This window comes from Calliopsis andreniformis, chromosome 2 (assembly GCF_051401765.1).
Source record: "Calliopsis andreniformis isolate RMS-2024a chromosome 2, iyCalAndr_principal, whole genome shotgun sequence".
NCBI classification, from domain to species: domain Eukaryota; kingdom Metazoa; phylum Arthropoda; class Insecta; order Hymenoptera; family Andrenidae; genus Calliopsis; species Calliopsis andreniformis.
Window position 1 is genome coordinate 15,327,434 of NC_135063.1, and position 21,252 is coordinate 15,348,685.

Genomic DNA, 21,252 nt, shown 5'->3' on the forward strand with positions numbered 1-21,252 from the left:
CGGAATGAATTTTTTTCGCGATTCATTCTATAGTAGATTTTAAGTCTGAAGCCTCCCCTTTCAAATGAAACCATAGCGAGTGACCTACGATTTTTTTTTGCCGAGTTATAGCTCTCTGAATAAAAAATGACGCTTTGGCATCAGAATCAGTCGGTGATCCAGGGATCCAAAAAGTGGTCAATATTTGAGCTTCTGTGACTTTGCCAAAAAAAATCGTATGGCAGTGAGCCTGGTCTCATTTTAAAGAGCAAAGCCTCTATTTTATCATCCTTGAATTAAATTTTTTCAGAAAAATTTTCATAGTCCGCTGCAGACCGCGAAAGAGGACATGGTTTTTCCCTGAATCTTCTTCAAGTTCAAACGACTATCACGAACTTGAAAAATTTTTTTCAGGACTAATTTTGCAGCAGATGTCAAGCCTGAAGCCTCCCCTGTCGAACGAGACCTTAACGAATGATCTACGATTTTTTTTCATCGAGTTATCGCAGTCTAAATGAAAAGTATGCTTCCACCTACAGAGTAACCCAATAATCCAGAGATCCAAAAAGTAATCGATCTTTGAGCTGCTGTCAGTTTGTCAAAAAAAATCATACGACAGTGGGCTTGGTCTCATTCTATAGGGCAAAGTCTCTACTTTCTCATCCCTCAATTGATTTTCCTGAATACGCTTCTGTACTCGTACGCGACTCGAAAAAGTAAAGGTGGTTTTTTACCCAATAATTTGCCTCAATTTTTTTGACAATTTTTAAAAATTCATACTGCAATTCTAAAACTAAATTTTTCTACAGTATTTTTCTACACATCTTCCACTCCTATTTTAAAATACAGGAAACAGTACTCTTCCAGCGCTAAAAAGCTTTCAGGTGAATTACCCTGGAAAGCACGAGTCACGCTTGGCTTGTAATTAGCCGTATCAGTGTCATTCATATTTCAGGAAACTAAAAGTCATTCAAAACCTGACCCAGAAACTCCGAACATCGACTGGCAGGATTTAGGGCGGATCTCGCAACACGGAAGCCATCAGGGATCGACTTGCATACCTTTGACTCCGTGTAAACTTTACATTGCAAAGGTTTATCAATACGGGCTCGGATAGGGTTGTCTCGTTGAAATTTACCCGAAGACTGGCGACCTCTCTGTAACTTCCAAGCCATCGATACGCAAAGTCCTCAGGTTTCGAAATTATTCATGTCTGCGTGTTCGATTTCCGCATCATGAATATTCTATCATCTGAACTTCGCGATTGTACGAGTTCGCTACATGCTAGAATCCCCCATTACTGTTTCACTTCGTAATGGTTCACACTGGCAATGGGGGCCTCTGAGTTCTTTGATATCAATGCTTTAAGATCAGCTGTCCTCTGATCTCAAAGAGAATTTCAATTTTAACTGCTTTGCTGGTTTCTGGATATGGATTTCTCAGGCTACAAGCTCGTTAACTTCGAGATCACAAGATTTCTAATAAAACAATTTTTAGTCAGTGAATATTCTAGGGGGAAAAAGAATATAGGGAAATCTAGATAGCAAAAGTCCACAAATTTCAGCAAGAAAGGTGTTACACTTCCACCCACACTTCCCTAAAAAAGAATTTCATTCCTTCGTTCATATCTTCTCAAGTCCCCAGAGGTGACCCTTCAGAATTCGCCACTCGAAAATAAAACAGTCGGACCAGGGACAAAGGTATAAGTGGAACGTGAGGCTGTTAAAGAGAAAGGGGATAATACGTTTACTGTACGGACGATCCTATACGAGCTTTTCGAGCACCGTTTTGAACTGCTGATCTCAGAAAAATTTCATTTCCAGGTTCTCCTGGATTTTCATCCCCTCTGCGAGGGATTACGCTCGGAGACAACCCTGCTCGCCGTGTATACACGCGGTAATAGTCATCTGCGTGTTCTCATAGCCTCTGTACTCTCTTTTTTTTTTCATTTTACAATGATCGATTGCCCGAGTGGATCGCGAGCTAGTGGCTGCGTGAAAAATAGCATCATCATTCTTCGGTTATGGCTGACGGTAAAATTCTCCTCTCATTTTGCACGCGTTACAGCAATATAGGAGCCAGCAACATTTCACCGCGGGATGAATTTTTATTCAAATGCCGCCGTTTCTGCATAAACTTTCATCTGAATTACATTCACTTCCTGGCATAAATAAATACGACTTTCTGTCGGTCCGATTGGAATTTTAATTCAGAGGACTGTGCTTCTTTTATCGGAAGACGAGCTGAATATAGTAGTTCACACTGGAGCAAAATTATTTCATTAGATCTGAACGAAGATAGTGCTCTTGGACAGGGACAGAAATTTCCTAAAACCTAAAAAAATAGCATTTACCTCGCCTCTAAACCTCTCACAAAAATCGCATTAAAAGTTATTACTCGTCATCACGTTTCAACCCTGTGTCCCTGATTTAAACGGTTCCAGGTTGGCCAGAGATTTCCCCCAGCTTCTCGTGGCGCACTGAAAACAATCTAAAAACGCAATATCTCAACCGTGTGTCGTCACGTGCCCGTGTTCTGGCAATGCTAGAAGAAAATTGCTGTCGCGAGACACCGAGTACACCTGTTACGTGTATATTCACCCTTGAGAGAGCTCGCGTGCGTTATCGCTCGCACGTATCTCGGCAACAAGTTCCGAGGTGGTCTCTACGACTTACAGGTATTGACTTTGGAAACTCGAACGCGGATTTAGTTTCGCGAACACTCCGCGGAAAAATATTTGCTCTCCCCGTGGCAATCATTTCCAGCTAACCCAGGAGCGTGTGCTTCTGTCGAGCTCTCGGCTTGGGGAAAGAAAAATAGTAATAAAGCTACTTCAGCGTGTTCGAGGGTGTGACATAACCGTGTTCCAGGATGAAGTACTTCGCTTTGTTTGCTGGGAATTCGGTGCAAGGATTGGCCAATGTAGTCGACGAAGATAAGCTTCTGGAGAGGATGTCAGAGATTGCTGTGGTACATGGGACAAGACAGTGGGAGGGTGAAACCTTCTTGAATGGGTTAAGAAGTATGGAGGGTGCTCGATGAAAGGTGTCAGAAATTTTAAGGGGTGAGTCTGGATGAAAGAATTAGACGAAAATTAAGGAGATTGAAATTGCGTTTAAGGATTCGTTTCAGAGTTATTAAGTATACAAGGAAAGCCTGAAGTTGGAGTGAAATGTGTCTGACTTGGAAGTTATTCTACTGATTTTTTTTGTGTCTGACTCTGGGCTTATTCTACTAACTTTGCCGTGTCTAATCTAGTAGAATAGCTCTGCTCTGACCTAGCTCTAACCTAGTAGAATAGGTCTCAAATCAGACATTAGGCACGTTCTCGATAATTAATAACTCTGAAACAAAGCTTCAAATGCATTTTCATTATCCTTAACTTTTCTCTTATTTTAGATTGTGGAATCGATCCTTAAAATTTCTAACACCTCTTATTGAGCACCCTCTATTCCTGGAAACTTGAAATAATAAAGTACCTCCTTTTTAAATAACGTTCTATGTCCTAAGACCACCAGAAGAAAATTCTCCTAGTTTCTGGAAGACGTGTGCATGTTTAGCGAAAATGGATAACAATGTACATATAGAACAAAGGTAGTTGAGAGTCAATTGTGAAAGATTTCAAGGAAATTCACCTGAGAGATGTAGTCTCATGAATTGTGGAGAAGGGAGGCTGTTCTTTGTGTATGGTACCTCTTTCAAGTATTCAAATCTCTGTGTGGGTGCATAAATCTGTACTTTGTGAATGAATGAGCGGTCTATTATGCGTATGAGTGCGGTACCAAAGGCGAGCTTTTGATTTTTGACTTCCCCAAATTGTTTTCGAATAAACCAGCTGTTTTTCCTTAATGTAAGCTGCTTCGATTGTTCGAGATTATTTAATTTCACATATTCACGAATTTCCTTGTACAATATGCTCGTTTCACAGTATACCCAGGAAGCCAATAACACCATTTGATACCCAAGGGTGCAATGGAAGCTAGTGGAAAGCCACTGATTACAAGTCGTTACGTCGATTACTGCTCATTAGCGAGGAAGATTTATTTAATCGTCCAAACTGACCATGACGCGTTTTAATTACATTCCGCCGTGCAAAGCAAGCGTCGATTAATATAAACTAATTAACCTCTTATTCTAACAATCCCTTCACTGTTTTAATCGCGCGAGAAACAATGGTTAAATTATAATTTTCAGTCAACTGTAATTAACTAATTACATTTGGCCACTCCATGAACGTCAATTTATTCAGCAGGACTTGCTTGATAATTTTTCAAACGCCAGCAATAAATTGGAATCGATCAATTTGTTTAATAGGTCTACAGTGAATACAGTTTTTCAATCTGTCTTCAGGATTTATGTAATGCTATGCAAAACCTGCTCATATAGAAGGAAGCATAGTAAGTATAAGGCGACTCGTGACGTGTGACAAATTGAATTTAACTTCGTCTTGTATCGGAACGTGTTCTTTCCAGCCAACTCACTACTAATTTTCTTCACAGGTAAGAATATTACAGTGACACCGAACTTCCTCTTTTATTACATTCTCGAGCACGTTACGAACCTATTCACGTCGCTTACGAGGCTTGTTAAGAGGCAAATTAATGTTAACGATGACGTTCACGACGACAACAAAACGAATTTCTTGTAAACTGGTAAGCTCATAATGTCAGTGACTTAGCGTTGGGAAATTGGGTTACAGAGAACTGAGAGTTGTTTGTTAAAGGTAATGGCTGGTGAGATTTTGTGTTAGTATTACACAGAAATTGATAGTTTTCTTTGAGAAGAGTGATTAATGAATTAGGTTCAATAATGATTGATTTGAACTACTGAATTCATTAAAAAATTAAATTCTAGAAATATTAGATGATTGTAATAAAAATTATATATAAATATGAAGTAGTAGAAATATTACCTCGAAGTTTTAATTAAGGTACCAAGCTAATAAGCAGCAGACTTCTGTCATACTAATAACAGAACCGAGAAAAAAGGCTGGAAAATGCAAATTTTCCACACTTCCGCGCGTCGAGTACGGGAAACGGAGTAAATTTGTGAAACTCCAACGATAAAGTTCCAACTACCTACCCTCGTTATTCCCTTCGGAGCCCAATTCACTGTGCGCTAGCTTTTTATTTTTCTTTTTTTTTTTCTTACTCTAGTTTTATTTCACAGAAGCCCCTAATCTCAAAGTGAATACAAAATTGAGAATTATCCTGACGTCGTGTGACATATTGCAGAAGCTTTATACGTTTCAGTGGCTAAAAATACGAAGGAGTCTTGGACAAGAATTACTCGAGGTAAAAAGTACAAAAAAATTACAGAAGACTGCACGCTTGCATATTTATAGTTTTTTAGTGCTTTCGAAATATTCAAAGTTTAATATTTTTTGTAATTCAATCGAGTTCCTCTATATCCCTCCATAAATATTTCAGCCTATATTTGAAACATCCTGTAGATCTCAAGGCACTTTTACTAATGCAAGACGAAAAGAAGGAAAGAAAGATCCTTAAAAAAGATTTCCCTCTGTAATTGTGGAAACTGAATAAAAGCCCAGTCGCTTTCAGAGCTTAATAAACATTTTCTCTATCTTTATATGAGAGCCATCTCTGTGTGCACGAAACCACTGATGGCTTTTGAATAAATCAGCCCGTTTTGGGTGATAATTACCAGTCACAGAGTAAACTGTACAACGGTTTTACGGTCGCTTCATTAGCATGCTATTACACTGTGGCAAGGCTCTCGTGAATAGTTTATCAAGCAGCTGTCCACATCGTTGCAAAACAAAATCAACGCAGAGCGTCGCGGAGCCATATTCGCCTTGGCGGCAGTTTGCGTATCGCTCAGCTTTTTTATCGCCCCAACTCTACATTAAGAGACGACTTCATTCACGCTGGTCTGGATGCTTTTTCGATATTCTTTTGTGCTTTCGTCGAGATAATGTTAACAGGTCCCTTCACCCTCGCTCACTGAGGGTCCATTTACCCTTTCAAATATGCGAGACGTGGCCAAAGATAGGGACACTGGTTTGGTAGCTCAGACGAAATGGAAGTTTATGGAAGAATAAACCTATTCGAAAATTTTTATACTAGCAGTGCTGCTTTTGGATGGATGAGACGAAGAACGTCTAAAAAAGGAACAGTTATCTGAGTTAATATAATTCCTTGAAATAGTTAGAGTGAAATTACGGACCTGATAGGACTCGAGTGAACGCTCCTTAATAATTCTGGGCACAGTTCGACAGAACCACGTGTACCATTCCTGCAAAAGTTACATCCTGCTTTTTCATCTCGGAAATCATCTCAGACCAATTTACGCTCTAACATCGCTTTTCAGGCTCCCCGGAAACAGGAAATGTAGAATCGACGACCGAGGGGAGGAGAGCAACCGAAGAAGTGGAGAAAGGAGGAAAGTAAAACGATCAAGCAGAATATAGTCATTAAGAATTCTACTCTAAAATGGTGAAAAAGAGTGTAATTTATTCAGACAAAATTAGAAATGAAATAAAACATACATTGCTCAAAAAAATTATGACATAGAAAGATTGGCCAATTTTGACTGACGCTAACTCTGCGAAAAATCGCTGTAGGATTATGATCTTTTTTTTAAATTAAAGCTTCAAGTCTTTACTTTGAGATACTGTATCTCGATTTTAAGTTTCGTTCACTTTTGTCTCACTAAGCCCTTAAACCTAAGGGCACGTTTATTATATCGAAAATTGCAAACTTTGACGGAATGCACAGACTTATCAAAATTTTTTTTGAGATTGTGGTTTACAGGAGCATAAAGTTGCAACCTTTCCCTTCAATTTAAAAAAAAGATGAAGTCGATGCGATTTTTTTTCGCAAAGTTACAGCAATTCAAAGTAACCCTTGCATTTTGACAGCATATGGGGTAGTGCCAATAAATAACGAAAATGCAAGGGTTACTTTGAAGTGCCGTAACTTTGTGAAAAAAAATCGCAGCGACCTGATCTTTTTTTTAAATTGAAGGGGAAAGATCAAGCTTTATGCCATTGCAAACGGCATTCCCCCAAAAAATTTTGGCAAGTCCCTGCGTTTCGTCAAATTTCACAATTTTTAATATGATAAATTGTAGAATTTGACAAAATGCAGGGACTCGCCACAATTTTTTTCGGGAATACGATTGACAGTAGCATAAAGCTTGATCCTTCCCCTTTAATTTAAAAAAAAGATCAGGTCTCTGCGATTTTTTTTGACAAAGTTACAGGACTTCAAAGTAACCCTTGCAATTTTGCCATGTATTGGCACTATCCGATATACTGTCAAAATGCAAGGATTACTTTGAATTGCTGTAACTTTGCGAAAAAAAATCGCATCGACTTCATCTTTTTTTTAAATTAAAGGGGAAGGTGCAATCTATCTGCCACTGGAAACCACATTCCCGAAAAAAATTTTGGCAAGTCTGTACATTCCGTCAAACTTCAAAAATTGAAGCTCTACAAACCCTCAGCCCACAGCAAACCCTTTCAGAATCCTCAATCCCCAAGAAACCCACTTTCCCCTTCCTTCCAGCCTAATTTACAAAGATTAAACGCTGATAGTACCCAGGAAAGGAACCAGACTAAAATCGAATCGACTCACACCTTCGATAACATCTCCAACGTGCACCGATGTTTCTCGCTCCTTTGACCCTCCCCCCACGTGAATCATTGTCAACGATATTGGGGTCCACATAAAATAGCCAAGGCACGTCGGGGGTGTCGGGGGACGTCGGGTACAAGGCAAAGTAGAGGCACGAAATAAAAGGGGAAATAAAAATAGGAGCGTGTCAGGCTAGGAAAGCAGCGACAGGGAAAATCGATGGACCAGGATGGCAAACTTTTCCGTCTCCACTTTTCCTCCCTTGTACGAACAAAGACCAAGGGAGTATAAAGTTGAGGCCTTTGCCATTAGTTCGAAAAGTCTTCCAGCTACCTTTCTAGAGCAGAAAACGTTTGAGGATTATCGACCCCGCGAGAAACGCGGGACACTTTGGAATGGAGAGCTAGCGTTCGACGAACTCTCGTCCCGATATCTCCTTGCTTATTACAGGAAACGAGCGGGACAGAAAGGAGATAAGCGTGGAGAGAGGGAGAGAGGAAAGAGGACGAGGGCGAGGAAAGTTCCGACGGTCAGAAGTAACTCGGTCGTCAAGGATCGCCAAAGGCCATCGAGACATTTTAATTTCTCGGAGGGTGGCTCGCGAGGGGACACCGAAACGTCCTCGCGATTTCACCTCATAATCCGCTCCCTTTTATTCGCGATGATTGCGAACTTTATAGCGGAGATTAAAATGGTTTCCACTGCGACGGAAAGGAGAGCATTCACTTATGACCCCTGCGCGCTTTCGAGAGGACCAGGTGAAGCTGTTTCAGCTCTCACCCCTTAATATCGCCCCCAACGTTTCGAATATTAAACGTCCTTTATTGAAAACGCTGGCAAGGAGATTGATAGAAAATACGTGATGCTGGGATATTGATACTTGGACTGCGATAAGGATTCTGTGTGATTAATATTCAGCGAATCGAGAATCGATAGGAAGGGGTCGAAACGAGGCTGGAGGAACTCTCAGGAAAGAGACAGCTGTGCAGAGCTTTGGCATACTATTTTTTCGAACTTTTCTCCATCATTTAGTGAATTCTCTAAATAAATCTATATTTACTTGAGGTAGTAGTACTAAGTTAATAAGTGAGTTAGTAATACTACTTAAATTAGTAGTACGTAGTATCTATTAAAAAATCGAATTTTGGAGGAAATGAAGTTATTGTCTCATTTCTCGACAAAATTGTGATATTATTCCGAGTATTTTGTCTGTCAATAACATTGTTTCAGTTCCATTTATTAGCATCAATGAAGTTTTCTCTTCAACGTCAGCTTTCGCGTATCTAATTCCCACTCAAACATCCAAATGCTGATAGCTGCATTAACGTTATCGTTATCCACCTAACTAATTAACGTGAACGTTGATAGAGTCGTGCTTTATATAAGTACATATGCGGAAACCATAATTTGATATGTAGATTCCTTACAAAACACTATGTCGTAAACTATATACCATGGCCTATATCGAACAGAATGTAGGACAGCTTTAATGTACACGTCCATGTCGAATCATCGAACGCAATTCATTTAGCTTAACGAACCAGCACCTTTCAAATATTCTCGATTACGATATCATAAGTTATTAGCCAGTCAACGAGGCCAACAAAAATTCTAACTACTCATTAATCCTCTGTAAATTAACGCGCGCAAATTGAACCCCTTGAGAGCATAATTCTCTTCAGAAGCGATGTATTATACCCTAAGGGTGAAATTTTAATACAGGGACGGTGAAACGAACATTCATCAATTTAGGAAAGCTATTTATCTCAGTGGCTGTGAAAATACATTGACTAATTACTTAGAAATAATTATTGCCCTGAAATCACTCGGCAAAAAGTGTTATTTTATTTCTGAGAAAGCTCAAGATTTAATTGTTTCAGGAATTAACTCAGCAAGTAAATATGTGCCTAGTCGAAGAATAGAAACCTTGAATTCATTATCTACTTCTCGATGTGGAATTAGCTTTTGAAAATAATTGAAAATTGAGCCTCCTAATGCCTTTGAAAACTGTTTGATTTCAGATCGTCAGAGACAAACTAGAGCTCACGCTTTTCGTTCATCGAAAAATTTCGCGCCGATCAATATTTGCGCGCGGCGTGCGATTAAAGCGGTTAGTAAAACAAAGCTAAACGCTAGCTAATAAACGGTCCATCGAGTCAAGGTAAATAATTCGCCGATGGCGGCCGAAGCTAAGCTCTGCGCACAGTGTTTCGAGTACCAGTGACAACAAAACAGATCAACCCACTTTGATAGCGCACTCTACTTTTTCCAAAGAATGAAAGAGAATCATGTAAACATGGATCTGGAAAGTCTTCTTTTCCCAAATATAAACACTTCCTATTTACAATATGTGGCACAGAGACTGAAGGTCCCAGACCTTCCTAAAATCAGATAAAACACCTAGGAACTAGGAACACTAATATTCTGCCAATAACATATGCACAGGCTGATCAGTTTAACTAGAAACCCTCTAATGAATGTTGGCGGCATTTGCAATGCTAACAGCATTTCAAATAAATGCTGCCACCACTCAGAGGATTTCCAGATAAACTGATCACCCTGTACACTTATTAGATCTAAAAAGACATTCCCTGTTTCGCAAAAAATTCGAAAAAATTTGTGAATTCTGGTCTCACTGTCCCTTGATGGAAGCCCTATGGTAGGATGCAAAACGATCGAACCGCTCCTGCAGACTGACCCAGCTTATTTGTTCCATGCAGCCGCTAAATATAGCGGGGTCAGAGATTCATATCAGGCGGCGCGTTTAATTAAGTGGATACAGATGGTCCTAATTGCGTACTTACTCCGATCTCGCCGTAATCCGGACGATCGGGCGCAGGCGGCAATCGATGCCCGCTCCTGTGACCTCCTAGGGCACCAGTGCCACCTACGCCCACGCCACGCCTCTCGTCGATCAGGAATATCTCCGTAAGGACGATGAAGCCGAACACAGCGAAGAACATGACCACCAGCATGAACGACATGTTGGCGCGTTCCTTCAGGACGCCTGCGTTCGCCCGGCTCCCCCCGGACCCGCTCCTTCGGGAACCCATCCTCCAACGGCTCTGGTGGTAACAACAGAAATTATTGGATTCTCTGGAGGATCCATAGTGCCTTAAGTTAGACCAAGGGAAGGATATTTCTGATTAAGAGTTCCTGAACAGGTCAATAAACGGCTTTTATGCTTCCATATCGAGTCCTTGGTGATCCAATTTTTTTTAGAAGGTAGTCACTTCTTTTGGAAAGGAGTCAAGTAGCCGAATTTTCGAATTTTCGAATATTCGATACTGAAATATTGAAATATTGAGATATTCAAATATTCAAATTTTCAAATATTCAAATATTCAAATTTTCAAATATTCAAATATTCAAATATTCTAATTTTCAAATATTCAAATATTCAAATATTCAAATTTTCAAATATTCAAATTACTATTCGTGTCTCACATTCTTATATTACTCCTTTCGTAACCAAATAATTTCCTTCCCTTTTCTCTCAATTTTCCTGGCGATAAAACTCATATTGGATTTTCTTGGCATCCCACGGTGTCTTAAAACAGCCTGCTCACAAAAAATTACATTTTACACTTTTTTTTCTGTTTTACATTAAATAAGCTTCTAACAAGCATAAATTTGAACCTTTAAAAGGTATCAAGAATGAAGGGGAAAGCTCAGCAGGCTCAGTTATCTCAAAGCTCCACCGACTCACATAACTGTACCCTTAAATCACTCGCAGATCGATGCAATAACTACGGTAATTACCAATCTGAATGTTAGTAATTAATTCGAAGCTTCACACACTCGCGAAACGATTTGTCAAGTCTGATCAATTGCAGCTTCCAGAGCACATGATGTTTAGTTTTCCCATTGGTGCATATGAACTGGGTCGCAATCTATGCATCTGTTTCATCGCCTGGTGATGCTCGCTATCATTCATCCTATTCTAAAGTTAGCATCACTGACAGAACGCATTTTAATCTGCTTCTGTCAATGACTTCATTTCAAATTTGAACTGTGACCACAATCTAATAGACCTGAGGCTTGTTCAATTTTCTGTAACCGAATATTCGAAGGCTGACATGTGATTCAGGTACTTGAACATTTGAATATTGTTCATATTCATGAGTATTCAAGTAGCCACTTAACTATTCGAGTGTGCAAGTGCTCGCCAAATATTTAAATATTTAAATCGTTCGATATTGGCTTGGTGAAATGGGATTATTAAACTTTCAGCGATAAACACATTCAACAGTACAGTTTCCAGATAATTTTCATAATAAATTTGTTACTCTCCACTAATATCGTGTTGCCAAAATGCAAGTACGTTTTCAGATTTCATCAAATATTGATCAATTAGCCCCACTGAATAAACAAAATACTAAGACTGCTTTTAGTTCGAAATCCCAGCAAATTTCTCTTTCACTCTCGTCACAAGTTGTGTCACTCAGTTACAGTCTGCGGTCATAGTTCTACATTTCACACGTACGTATGCCACCTTCCAGGAATGCCCTAGAGAAAAGGGTGTCCAGCATGGTTATTGGAAGCAATATTGGAACAAGAACTATCTTGGAGAGCGGTAGAACTATGCTGGAATTCCACTGGAGCATTTATTGGACTGCATAGAGGCCATATTCCAGCTTTCTAATAAAACGTATGCACATATTGTACGTGGACTTGAAACATACTTCGAATCCTTCATGGAGATCTATTTCAATTCTACGTACAGTCACTTCCACTAATGTATGAACAATGATAATCTTCGTAATCGGACTGATTGCAGTTTTAATTAATGGGCTGGTACATCATTTGAGGCTGAAAGGGTTACAAAGGTTTATGAGATTATTTTACTGCCATTTATGAGATTATTTTACTGCTAATAAACCTGGAAAGTGCAGTATTTGATCGAATCTATAAAGTTAAGCGAGAATGTTCGTATTTTTCCTACCAATTTTATGGTATTAGGTATAGTTAGAGAATAGAGGAAGGCCTGTTCTAATTTACAGATCATGTGCTGGATTATTCGCCGAAAACGATTAAAAAAGAGAAAGCAGGGGAAGGCAGGTCTCTCACGCGATACTTGACCCAACGCGAGAACAGAACTCTGATGTCAAATCGCCCACGAAATCCTCTATTATTCGTCGAATCGACCTGCTCATATCGAAAAATAGTTTTCCGATAACGATGCTGTCTGCAAATGTTAGAGTCTACGCGACATTTCGAATTACTGTCAACATGAAGTTATTAGGATCTGATCTATATGAAAAATTCATTTTCCGATAAAACGCTTGGGAATAATATTCCTTTCGTAATACAGATGTACAGATAATTATTCATATTATATATATGCAAAAATTAATTGGAATTATTAAAAGATGTTTCTGTGGTTGTAACGAGAGATAAAAAGAGTTTCATTTATTTTCAAATAAATCATCTTTCTTACTTAGGTACCTTATATAACTGGATAATTTTCTGTATTGTATAACCAAATTATTGCACAACCTATTGTATAACTAAAAAGATACTATCATTCTGTCAGACCTAGTTTCCACATTTTCATTGCAGTTCTTAATTGGAAATTCTTTCAAAACAATTTTTACGTTAAGGTATTAACAATTTATGGAAATTGACGTATTAAAATAATTTGTACAAAGTATCAGGTAGAACTTCTACCTCGTTAGCGATACTAAAAACACCAGAGGAATCCCGTTTCACAAGCAAACGAAGTTCAGCAGTCTAGTACTTTTCAAGATAAAAGGGGCAAAAAAGTGAACGATGATGGAAGTATCGAAACTTCTGCCTCTGCTTGATACATGCACCAGTCTGTGGCAGATGGAGGAACTTCTAGGACAGGCTACCGAGCAAATACACATACTTATGTATGCGCATACAACATGGAGGACGAACTTTGGCTTCGGATTTAGATCAAATCGTCAATCTCTCAGGAACTTGGAATTAAATTTCAGGAAGGACCAAGTTTCACACTGTTTCACTGTTATCTACATCTGCCCTGCTCGGTGAAAAGCATAACACAGTAAAAAGTTTTTTCTTATCGAATCGTCTACTCTGAAACGAAATTTAAAAGAAGTACGGAAGAGGAAAATTGTGGTCGTTTCAAGCATAGCTATTTTATTTCCTGGACAAACTGTAAATCTTCTCGAAGTTGTATGAAAAAAAATTCTGGGCTGCTATGTGGCTTGCGTTTCATTTTAACCCTTTGCAAAGAGAATTTTTTTACCTCCTTTTCTTCTTTTTATTGTTAAGCTAAATAGCTTTGTTTGCTTGTTTCATGAATTATTAAAAAAGGATATACTTAATTTCTACTCCCACAAAATTCTCAAGGAAATAAAACGATGAAAAGTAATACGCAAGTTAAAATATCGTTTCACGTAGTTTACTCTGTGTAAAAAGAATTCCAACTTCGACGTACTCCCAAGATCAATAGAGTTTCCCCCCTTTCCCCTAGTTAAACTAAACGTCACAATGCAAGATATAATTTGAATTTTCCGAGTTTCGATAGGAACTACGACTTCGTTTCTTGTTACTCGGAAAAGTATTTCCTCGATATCGGCCCCCTTGGCGTCTCCCCCAGGCATCGATCCCCCTTTAAAATGCAAGGGCACTCTACATCGTTCGATAATAAACGTGAGTGGAGTGCTTTAAATCACATCGAGGACGACAGAGCGTGGAGGATGGATGGCAAACAATCTTATTGCCTGAAGTTTCAATAGAGAAATTTCCATTACTACACGACTCACCTAAAGCGCTCCCAGGAAGGACACTGCCAAGCATGGGGACGGTAGGTCGTCCTGCAAGCAAATAAAAAAACAAGGAATAATTAATTCGTCATCCAGCGAGGGCGTACAGCATGCTTCACAAGGGAAATTCTACTGGATTTTATACGAGGCTTATATCAACGCGAGCATGTCTCGTTTTTCATGAATTTCATATGCTCCCTCTTTTCCCTCTATTCGTTTTCAATTGCACGTATCTTTTTCATAGTTCAACTCGTTAAGAATACTCGTATACGAGCGCATCGGGGGAAACAGGTTCCATGCACTTTTTCCATTACAGTTGCATGACAGGCTGCAGAAAGGGAAAAATAAATGCTTTTCCTTTGAGATTCTTAACCAGTCAGAGCACAAGGGGTATGAAATTGTTTATTCATTTTCCTTTCTAATTTATTTTTAATACAGTGGCTTTTAATTTATGGCTGAAATGGATTTTAAATAATCCTCTATTTTCTTTGTAAACTACTCTATTTTTTATTTACTGGTGGAGCAGTTTGGGCAGAGTTCAGACGAGCAAAAACACGCGTTCACGATAATTCTTCACAATTCTCATGAATTTACGTCACATATAAGTATATTCTTAATCTCAATCCGAAAATTCAATCACGAGTACCTGCATATGCACTTACGATGCATATCAAACGATCAGGCAGTCCTCAAAAGCCGTGCAGAAATTATTTAACTCGGTCATACGTTCGAATGCCAGGTTGCATGCAAGACACAGAACTCAAAGTACAAAAATAATGCGCACGCATAAAATGGAGATGAAAAATGCATTACTGTGGCCTGAAAGGGAACAAGGATCCCCGATAAAGCGCTTGACGTAGCAAGATGAACTCGTTTTACGTTTTACGTGAAACTATTCATAATTTATCGTTAAATGGAACCCGCGATACACAGAGCGTTAACAAAAATATCGGCTATTTTCATCAAGAGCAATGGCAGACATAAAAATAGTAAAAATATTCCTGTATCGCGGGTCACGATTAAATTTCAACTATAGACAGCCAATTTTTAGATACGAAGACTTTGATTGAAACCTAGTGATATTGAGTACAATGCTCAAAGAAGATTATGGATGCGGAAACTTGTAGGCAAAAATTGGGCAACTTTGACTGACGATAACTCCGCAAGAAATCATCCTAGGATCATGATTTTTTTTTTTAAATTAAAGCCAGAAGTCTTTACTTCAAGACAGCATGTCTTTATTTTACGATTAATGCATCTTAGTCATTATAACCCCGTAAATATAAAGACATGTCTGTCATGTTGAAAAATGCAAAGTTTGACGAGATGCACAGACTTGTCCAAATTTTTTTCGGAAACGCTGTTCACAGAAGCATAAAATTGGAATCTTCCCCTTCAATTTAAAAAAAAGATCAAGTCGCTACGATTTTTTTTCGCAAAGTTACAGCACCTTAAAGTAACCCTTGCATTTTAACAGTATATCGGATAGTGCCAATACATGGCAAAAATGCAAGGGTTATTTTGAATTGCTGTAACTTTGTCAAAAAAAATCGCAGAGACCTGATCTTTTTTTTAAATTGAAGGGGAAGGATCAAGCTTCATGCTACTGCCAATCGTATCCCCGAAAAAAATTGTCGCGAGTCCCTGCATTTTGTCAAATTTTACAATTTATCATATTAAAAATTGTGAAATTTGACGAAACGCAGGGACTTGCCAAAATTTTTTGGGGGAATGCCGTTTGCAGTGGCATAAAGCTTGATCCTTCCCCTTCAATTTAAAAAAAAGATCAGGTCGCTGCGATTTTTTTTCACAAAGTTACGGCACCTCAAAGTAACCCTTGCATTTTCGTCATTTATGGGCACGACTCGATATACTGTCAAAATACAAGGGTTACTTTGAAGTCCTGTAAGTTTGCGAAAAAAAATCGTATCGACTTCATCTTTTTTTTCAATTGTAGGGGAAGGTTCCATCTTAATGCTCCTGCAAACGGTGTTTCCGAAAAAAATTCTAGCAAGTCCATGCATCTCGTCAAACTTTGCAAATATATACTTTTGAAATGACATGAAAATGGCTGATCTTGGACCTATACTGTTCTCCTTCACAGCGATTCGATTAATCCCGAAGAAATATTTCACAGTTTTGTCAAATACTGCGTATTTCTCCCACTCAAATCCACGTCACTCCGCGTCGACTGCAGTTTTCGCGAAGTGAAGAAAATTGGATTACGTCGACTTCGAAAGCGCAGGAAAAACTCAGCGATTCTGGTGACGGCGGTTTTCCATCGCGTCGAAAACACATGCTCCCCAAACAACGCGAGGAATGCGCTCGCGGAAAATCACCCAAGTTCGTCGATATTGAAGAAGTTCATGGCTATGGCGAAACTGTTCGACGTTTCGGTTTATCAGGCCGAAAGGAAACTTTCGTACACTTAATTTTCGTAGCTAGTGCCTTTAAGACAGGAAACTTTAAATTGGAGAAAAATAGTGGTCCGAGAACGTCCCTGTCCCAGGAGATATATTGCTATCCTGTCAGGGTTTGAAAAAGTTCACCGATACAAACAAGACAACGCTGGCAAATTTAAGTTTAATAACTTTGCACGGCCACTAGGGGAACAAGTTATCGAGATCTATCCTGCTACAATTTACTTGCGCTTTATTCGTTGTGGCAGGTAAAACTTGTCTGATCGATTGCTGTTTAATGGCCAGAGTAATTATGCGAGCCATTACTTGCTCCAGTTTTTTTGTCGGCTTCTTATTTCTTAATGCTGCAAATTTTCAAGATAGTGAATTTTCTAATCTTGGAACTTTCAAATTTCCAAATTTTCAAGTTTAGATGTCAAGATTTTAATTCGTGGAATACAACCATCTGCCTATACAGAAATAGGTTTGTCAGCGAACCTATAGCTGAAATAAAATCTAGATTACCATTTACTTCGAGTTCTGAAAGCAAAAATAATTGCAGTATTTAGCATTTATTCTTAAGAAATGCACTACACTGAAAGAAATTACTTCATTTTATTTCCCTCTTATTTCCACTAAAATACTTATGTCTGAAATAAGAATTGGCCTGGTTCGTATTCCAACGACCCGCTAGAATGGAGGGTTTAAGGGAGATCCGAAGAAAGCATTATAAGGAATAACCCACTGATCTCTCAGAATTTATACCCTTGACCAGCGAATCTTCCTTCATATTTCTCTAGAAATTCCTCCTCGAGGAGCCTCTCCTACACAGGTTTTTCCTTTTGCTAGATTCAATACGAATGCAAGCAACAACCGACAATTTACGAAACTGTATCGTTCTTGAGTCACCCTCAACCAGACCTGAATTTATGTTCCAACCATTTCCTGAAAACGACGTCTGCATTCAAGGCTGCGCTTAAAATTTAGTAGCAGGGCTTCGTGACAAGGTCTTCTAGTTCGTACTACACTAATTGATTTACTCCTTCGCCTGATACACACCTGATTCGTCTCTTAGTAATTCTCCTGCATTTCCCCTGCATTTGCCAGTCATTTTCCAAGGCCACGGTTCAGGTTTCGGTTCACGACTCAAGGGAGTCGATTTATGATACTGCCAGCAATAAAGTAATTTCCAGAGCTTTCGCGGTTCCTGCATGTGAAATTCGCAAAGCAGCACCATGTACATTGCCCTGTAACCGCTTAAACCAACCTAGGAATTGGGTTGCGATCTATTAAATGTCCGCTCCAAGATAGTTCTGTAATTCAGTTACGGTTTGCCAGCGGTATCCCCTTTACATCAGATTCGGTATTCCACTATTTTTCGGGGGAATTTAACCTCCTTTTGAAGAGAAGAGAATTGAAATAAGCTACTTGGGTTGTGAAGAATTCTATAATAAATAGACACAGAAAAGCCAGTAGAAAAGACACTGAGTCAGACATTTAAAGAGGCAGTAGAAGCCCTGAGACACATCAAAATCAGTAGAATAAGTAAGTCATGGCCCAGACACAGAAGAACCAGTAGAATAAGCAAGTCCAAATCCAGACACAAAAAGATCCACAGAATAAGTAGGTCCTGAAGCAAACACACAAACTCAGTAGAATAAGTAAATCACATGTCAGACACAGAGAAATAAGTAGAATAAATACAATAAAATAACTCTTCTTCATTCATGCTATAGATTAGAAAAAGACTAGGAAAAAGCAGGGACATTTTTCTCATACAAAATTGTCAAAACTTTTCTTCAAATCTGATTTTCCAAAAATGCTTCTCAGGTCTCCACACACAGACCAGTATTACTACACTTAATTGCCAATGATAACAGTGAATCATGTCAACCATTTCAGTCGCAGTAGTAATGCCACTGGTTTAACAGAAAAGAAATATATACTGTCTAATGGACAACAGACTCTTCGCTGGTTTCCCAAGTTCAATATTTATCTTGAAGATGAAGTAAGAAACAGAGATAGGCAACGCAGGTGTGCAATGAAGATTTGCGACTGCGAGCTAAAGCGAATTCACGTCCTACTGTCAGAAAACTTGCAGAGCAACTCGAGATAAATGTCCTAGAAGCTTTCAGACACTTCAGGGAAATGGATAAAGCAAAGCAACTTGAAAACTGGGTTATCCATGCATTCACGGATACAAGGGAAATTGAATGACTTATCAATGCGAAGTAGATGCGCAATTTATTTTTATACCTGGTGTTTTTTCATTCGTCGATGACGTCGAACAATACTATATCGAAATTAAAGCTACTTCATATCTGAAGATGAACATTAATTATCCGAAAAAAATGTCGGAAGTATTTCCACCCAAACATGCAGCAAAGAGACGAATATTCATTACTTGAAAAAAATTCTTTGAAAATGAACAGAAGTCACGTAACAAAAACGCAAGTGTTCGTCTTTGCCTTCGAGCCCCGCGCTTATTCAATTTCTACGTCACCATCAGACTCTCTAATCACAAAAAACTTGGTGACGCAGTCCCCTGAATGGCCAGAGAGAACGAGAGAAGCGTTTCGAAAGGGCTGTGAATTTTTGATCGAATTAATTACACGATCCCCGCCAGTCTCTAGAGAGCCGACGAAGTACTGACCATTTGTCCGCCGTCAACACTCGCCCCATCGGGGACCAAAGTTTCCAGGCGGCTCGGAGCAGTGAATAAATCCTTGCATAGTCAGCCACGCACGACCGGTTCGTATAACTCCTGACCAGTGCTTTTTGCTGGCGCTTTGTACACCTTCCCCTTTCACGACGCGTTGAAAGACCAAAGGAGGAGACCTTCGTTTCGCTTGCACACTCGTGAATACTTCATGCAAATGGAGGCTGCGCTGGCACACAGGGCAATGTTATAGGGCCAGACCTTGTTGACGATCCATTGATTGATTTTCATGGGAGGAAATGTGCCTGTGCACTCTGATACGGTATCTCTTCGATGTGCATTCGTTCTGATTTATTTGCTAAGGATTGAAATTGTTTCGAGTGGAAAGGTTTTAGTTTCGAGTCCTATAGCTCACAAGTTTTTTATAAGAGCATGGAAAAGTTTAGAGGAAAAATTGATCAACTTTGACTGACGATAACTTTGCGAAGAATAGTTGTAGGACAATGATCTTTTTTTTAAATTAAAGCTTCAAGTCTTTACTTTGCGACACTGTATCTCGATTTTTAAATTCAATGCATTTTTATCACTATAACTAAAGAACGATTTCTGAGGGAATGCCCTTCGCCATTTTCAACCCTTTTTCACGCGATGGCTACTCGAAGCGACGGTGGAGGAACAGAGTCGACCTGTGGTTCTTGTACGAAAGAAAACTCTTGATTTAATGGCTCAGTGACCCTGCCACTGATTGCTTACAGTTAATGGGGAGAATAATGATGCATGAGGCCGCATGGTGAATTCACTGTTTAAGCCGCTTGCCTTTTAATGGGTTGCATTTGTAGAAGGGTGTGTTGCAAATATTAAAGCAGTGTTGCCACTCGGTGAACTGAGTGGAGAAAATGAAAGACCCTAGAAGATTATTAATTCTGTAATTTGTTTCTTTTCCTTATACTTGGCGAGAGGAAAGTAAAGTAAATGTAAGTACTTAAAATTTGAAGAAATAAGTCCCTCGAAGAGTAAGTAAATTTCGTTTGAGATGTAACTCCTAGGTATTAAAAATGATATTCAATATATTACTCTATTTTTGTTTTCGTACCAGTGGATATTGATTTCCTTTCGAGTTTAGTAATTGCTCGAAAAGAAATGAAGTCTAGAGGAGAAGATTCATGATTGCTTAAGGATACATCGAGGGGTCAAGATTTCCTGGGATGTAATTTTTCTAAGTAGTGCACTGCTTGTGTGCAGTGTCGACAGCCAAGATTTACGAGCGGAAAATGCAAGAAGGAATGGTTACAAGAACTCTGAATTGAACGTACTGCTCGAATTTTCTATGTGGCGACAGTCTCGAGAGGGAAACATGTAATACACAGAGTATCTGAGAAATGTTTTAAAAAGTCACATGCATCTACTATTTCCACATTTCAATGTACAGTTGTTTCCAGTACTCTTAGAATATTATAGCACCTCTAGATATAACGAGACAAAATTCAAGAATTATATTTTAAATATAATATAATCTGCATTACTAATTACTGTAAAATAAAGAATTAAGAATTAATTAAGAATTAAGAAAAAGAAATACTGATATCTACTCTGTAGTTTCCAAGTATTGATCTCTCAGGATCCAGCTGAGTGCTTCGAAGCTGATCTCATAAACTTCAAATTTTATAGCACACAGAAAAAATGAGAACAACGTAAGACTGCATCGTACATACTCTAGTTATTAACGTCAGACGTTAGAGCTTCTACTAAGTAAAACCATGAATTATTCATTCCTGACATTACTATCTCTTATACTCGTATTTAACAGCGCTGATAAAAAATGAACGGCGATAAAACGAAGAAGAACGTTCGCGTTTTGACTC

The 21,252-nt window shown here is 38.9% G+C and overlaps 1 protein-coding gene across 1 annotated transcript in view; it reads right to left on the minus strand.

Moving 5' to 3' along the window:
* The window catches only part of LOC143186348 (uncharacterized), a 42,832-nt gene that overhangs the window by 6,664 nt on the left and 14,916 nt on the right, over nt 1-21,252 (minus strand). The window contains exons 2-3 of the mRNA XM_076389980.1: nt 14,333-14,383; nt 10,382-10,642 (exon numbers count right to left, since the gene is read on the minus strand). Of these exons, the coding sequence (XP_076246095.1) occupies nt 10,382-10,630 (249 nt within the window). The 5' untranslated portion in view covers nt 10,631-10,642; nt 14,333-14,383. The remainder of the gene's footprint in view (nt 1-10,381; nt 10,643-14,332; nt 14,384-21,252) is intronic.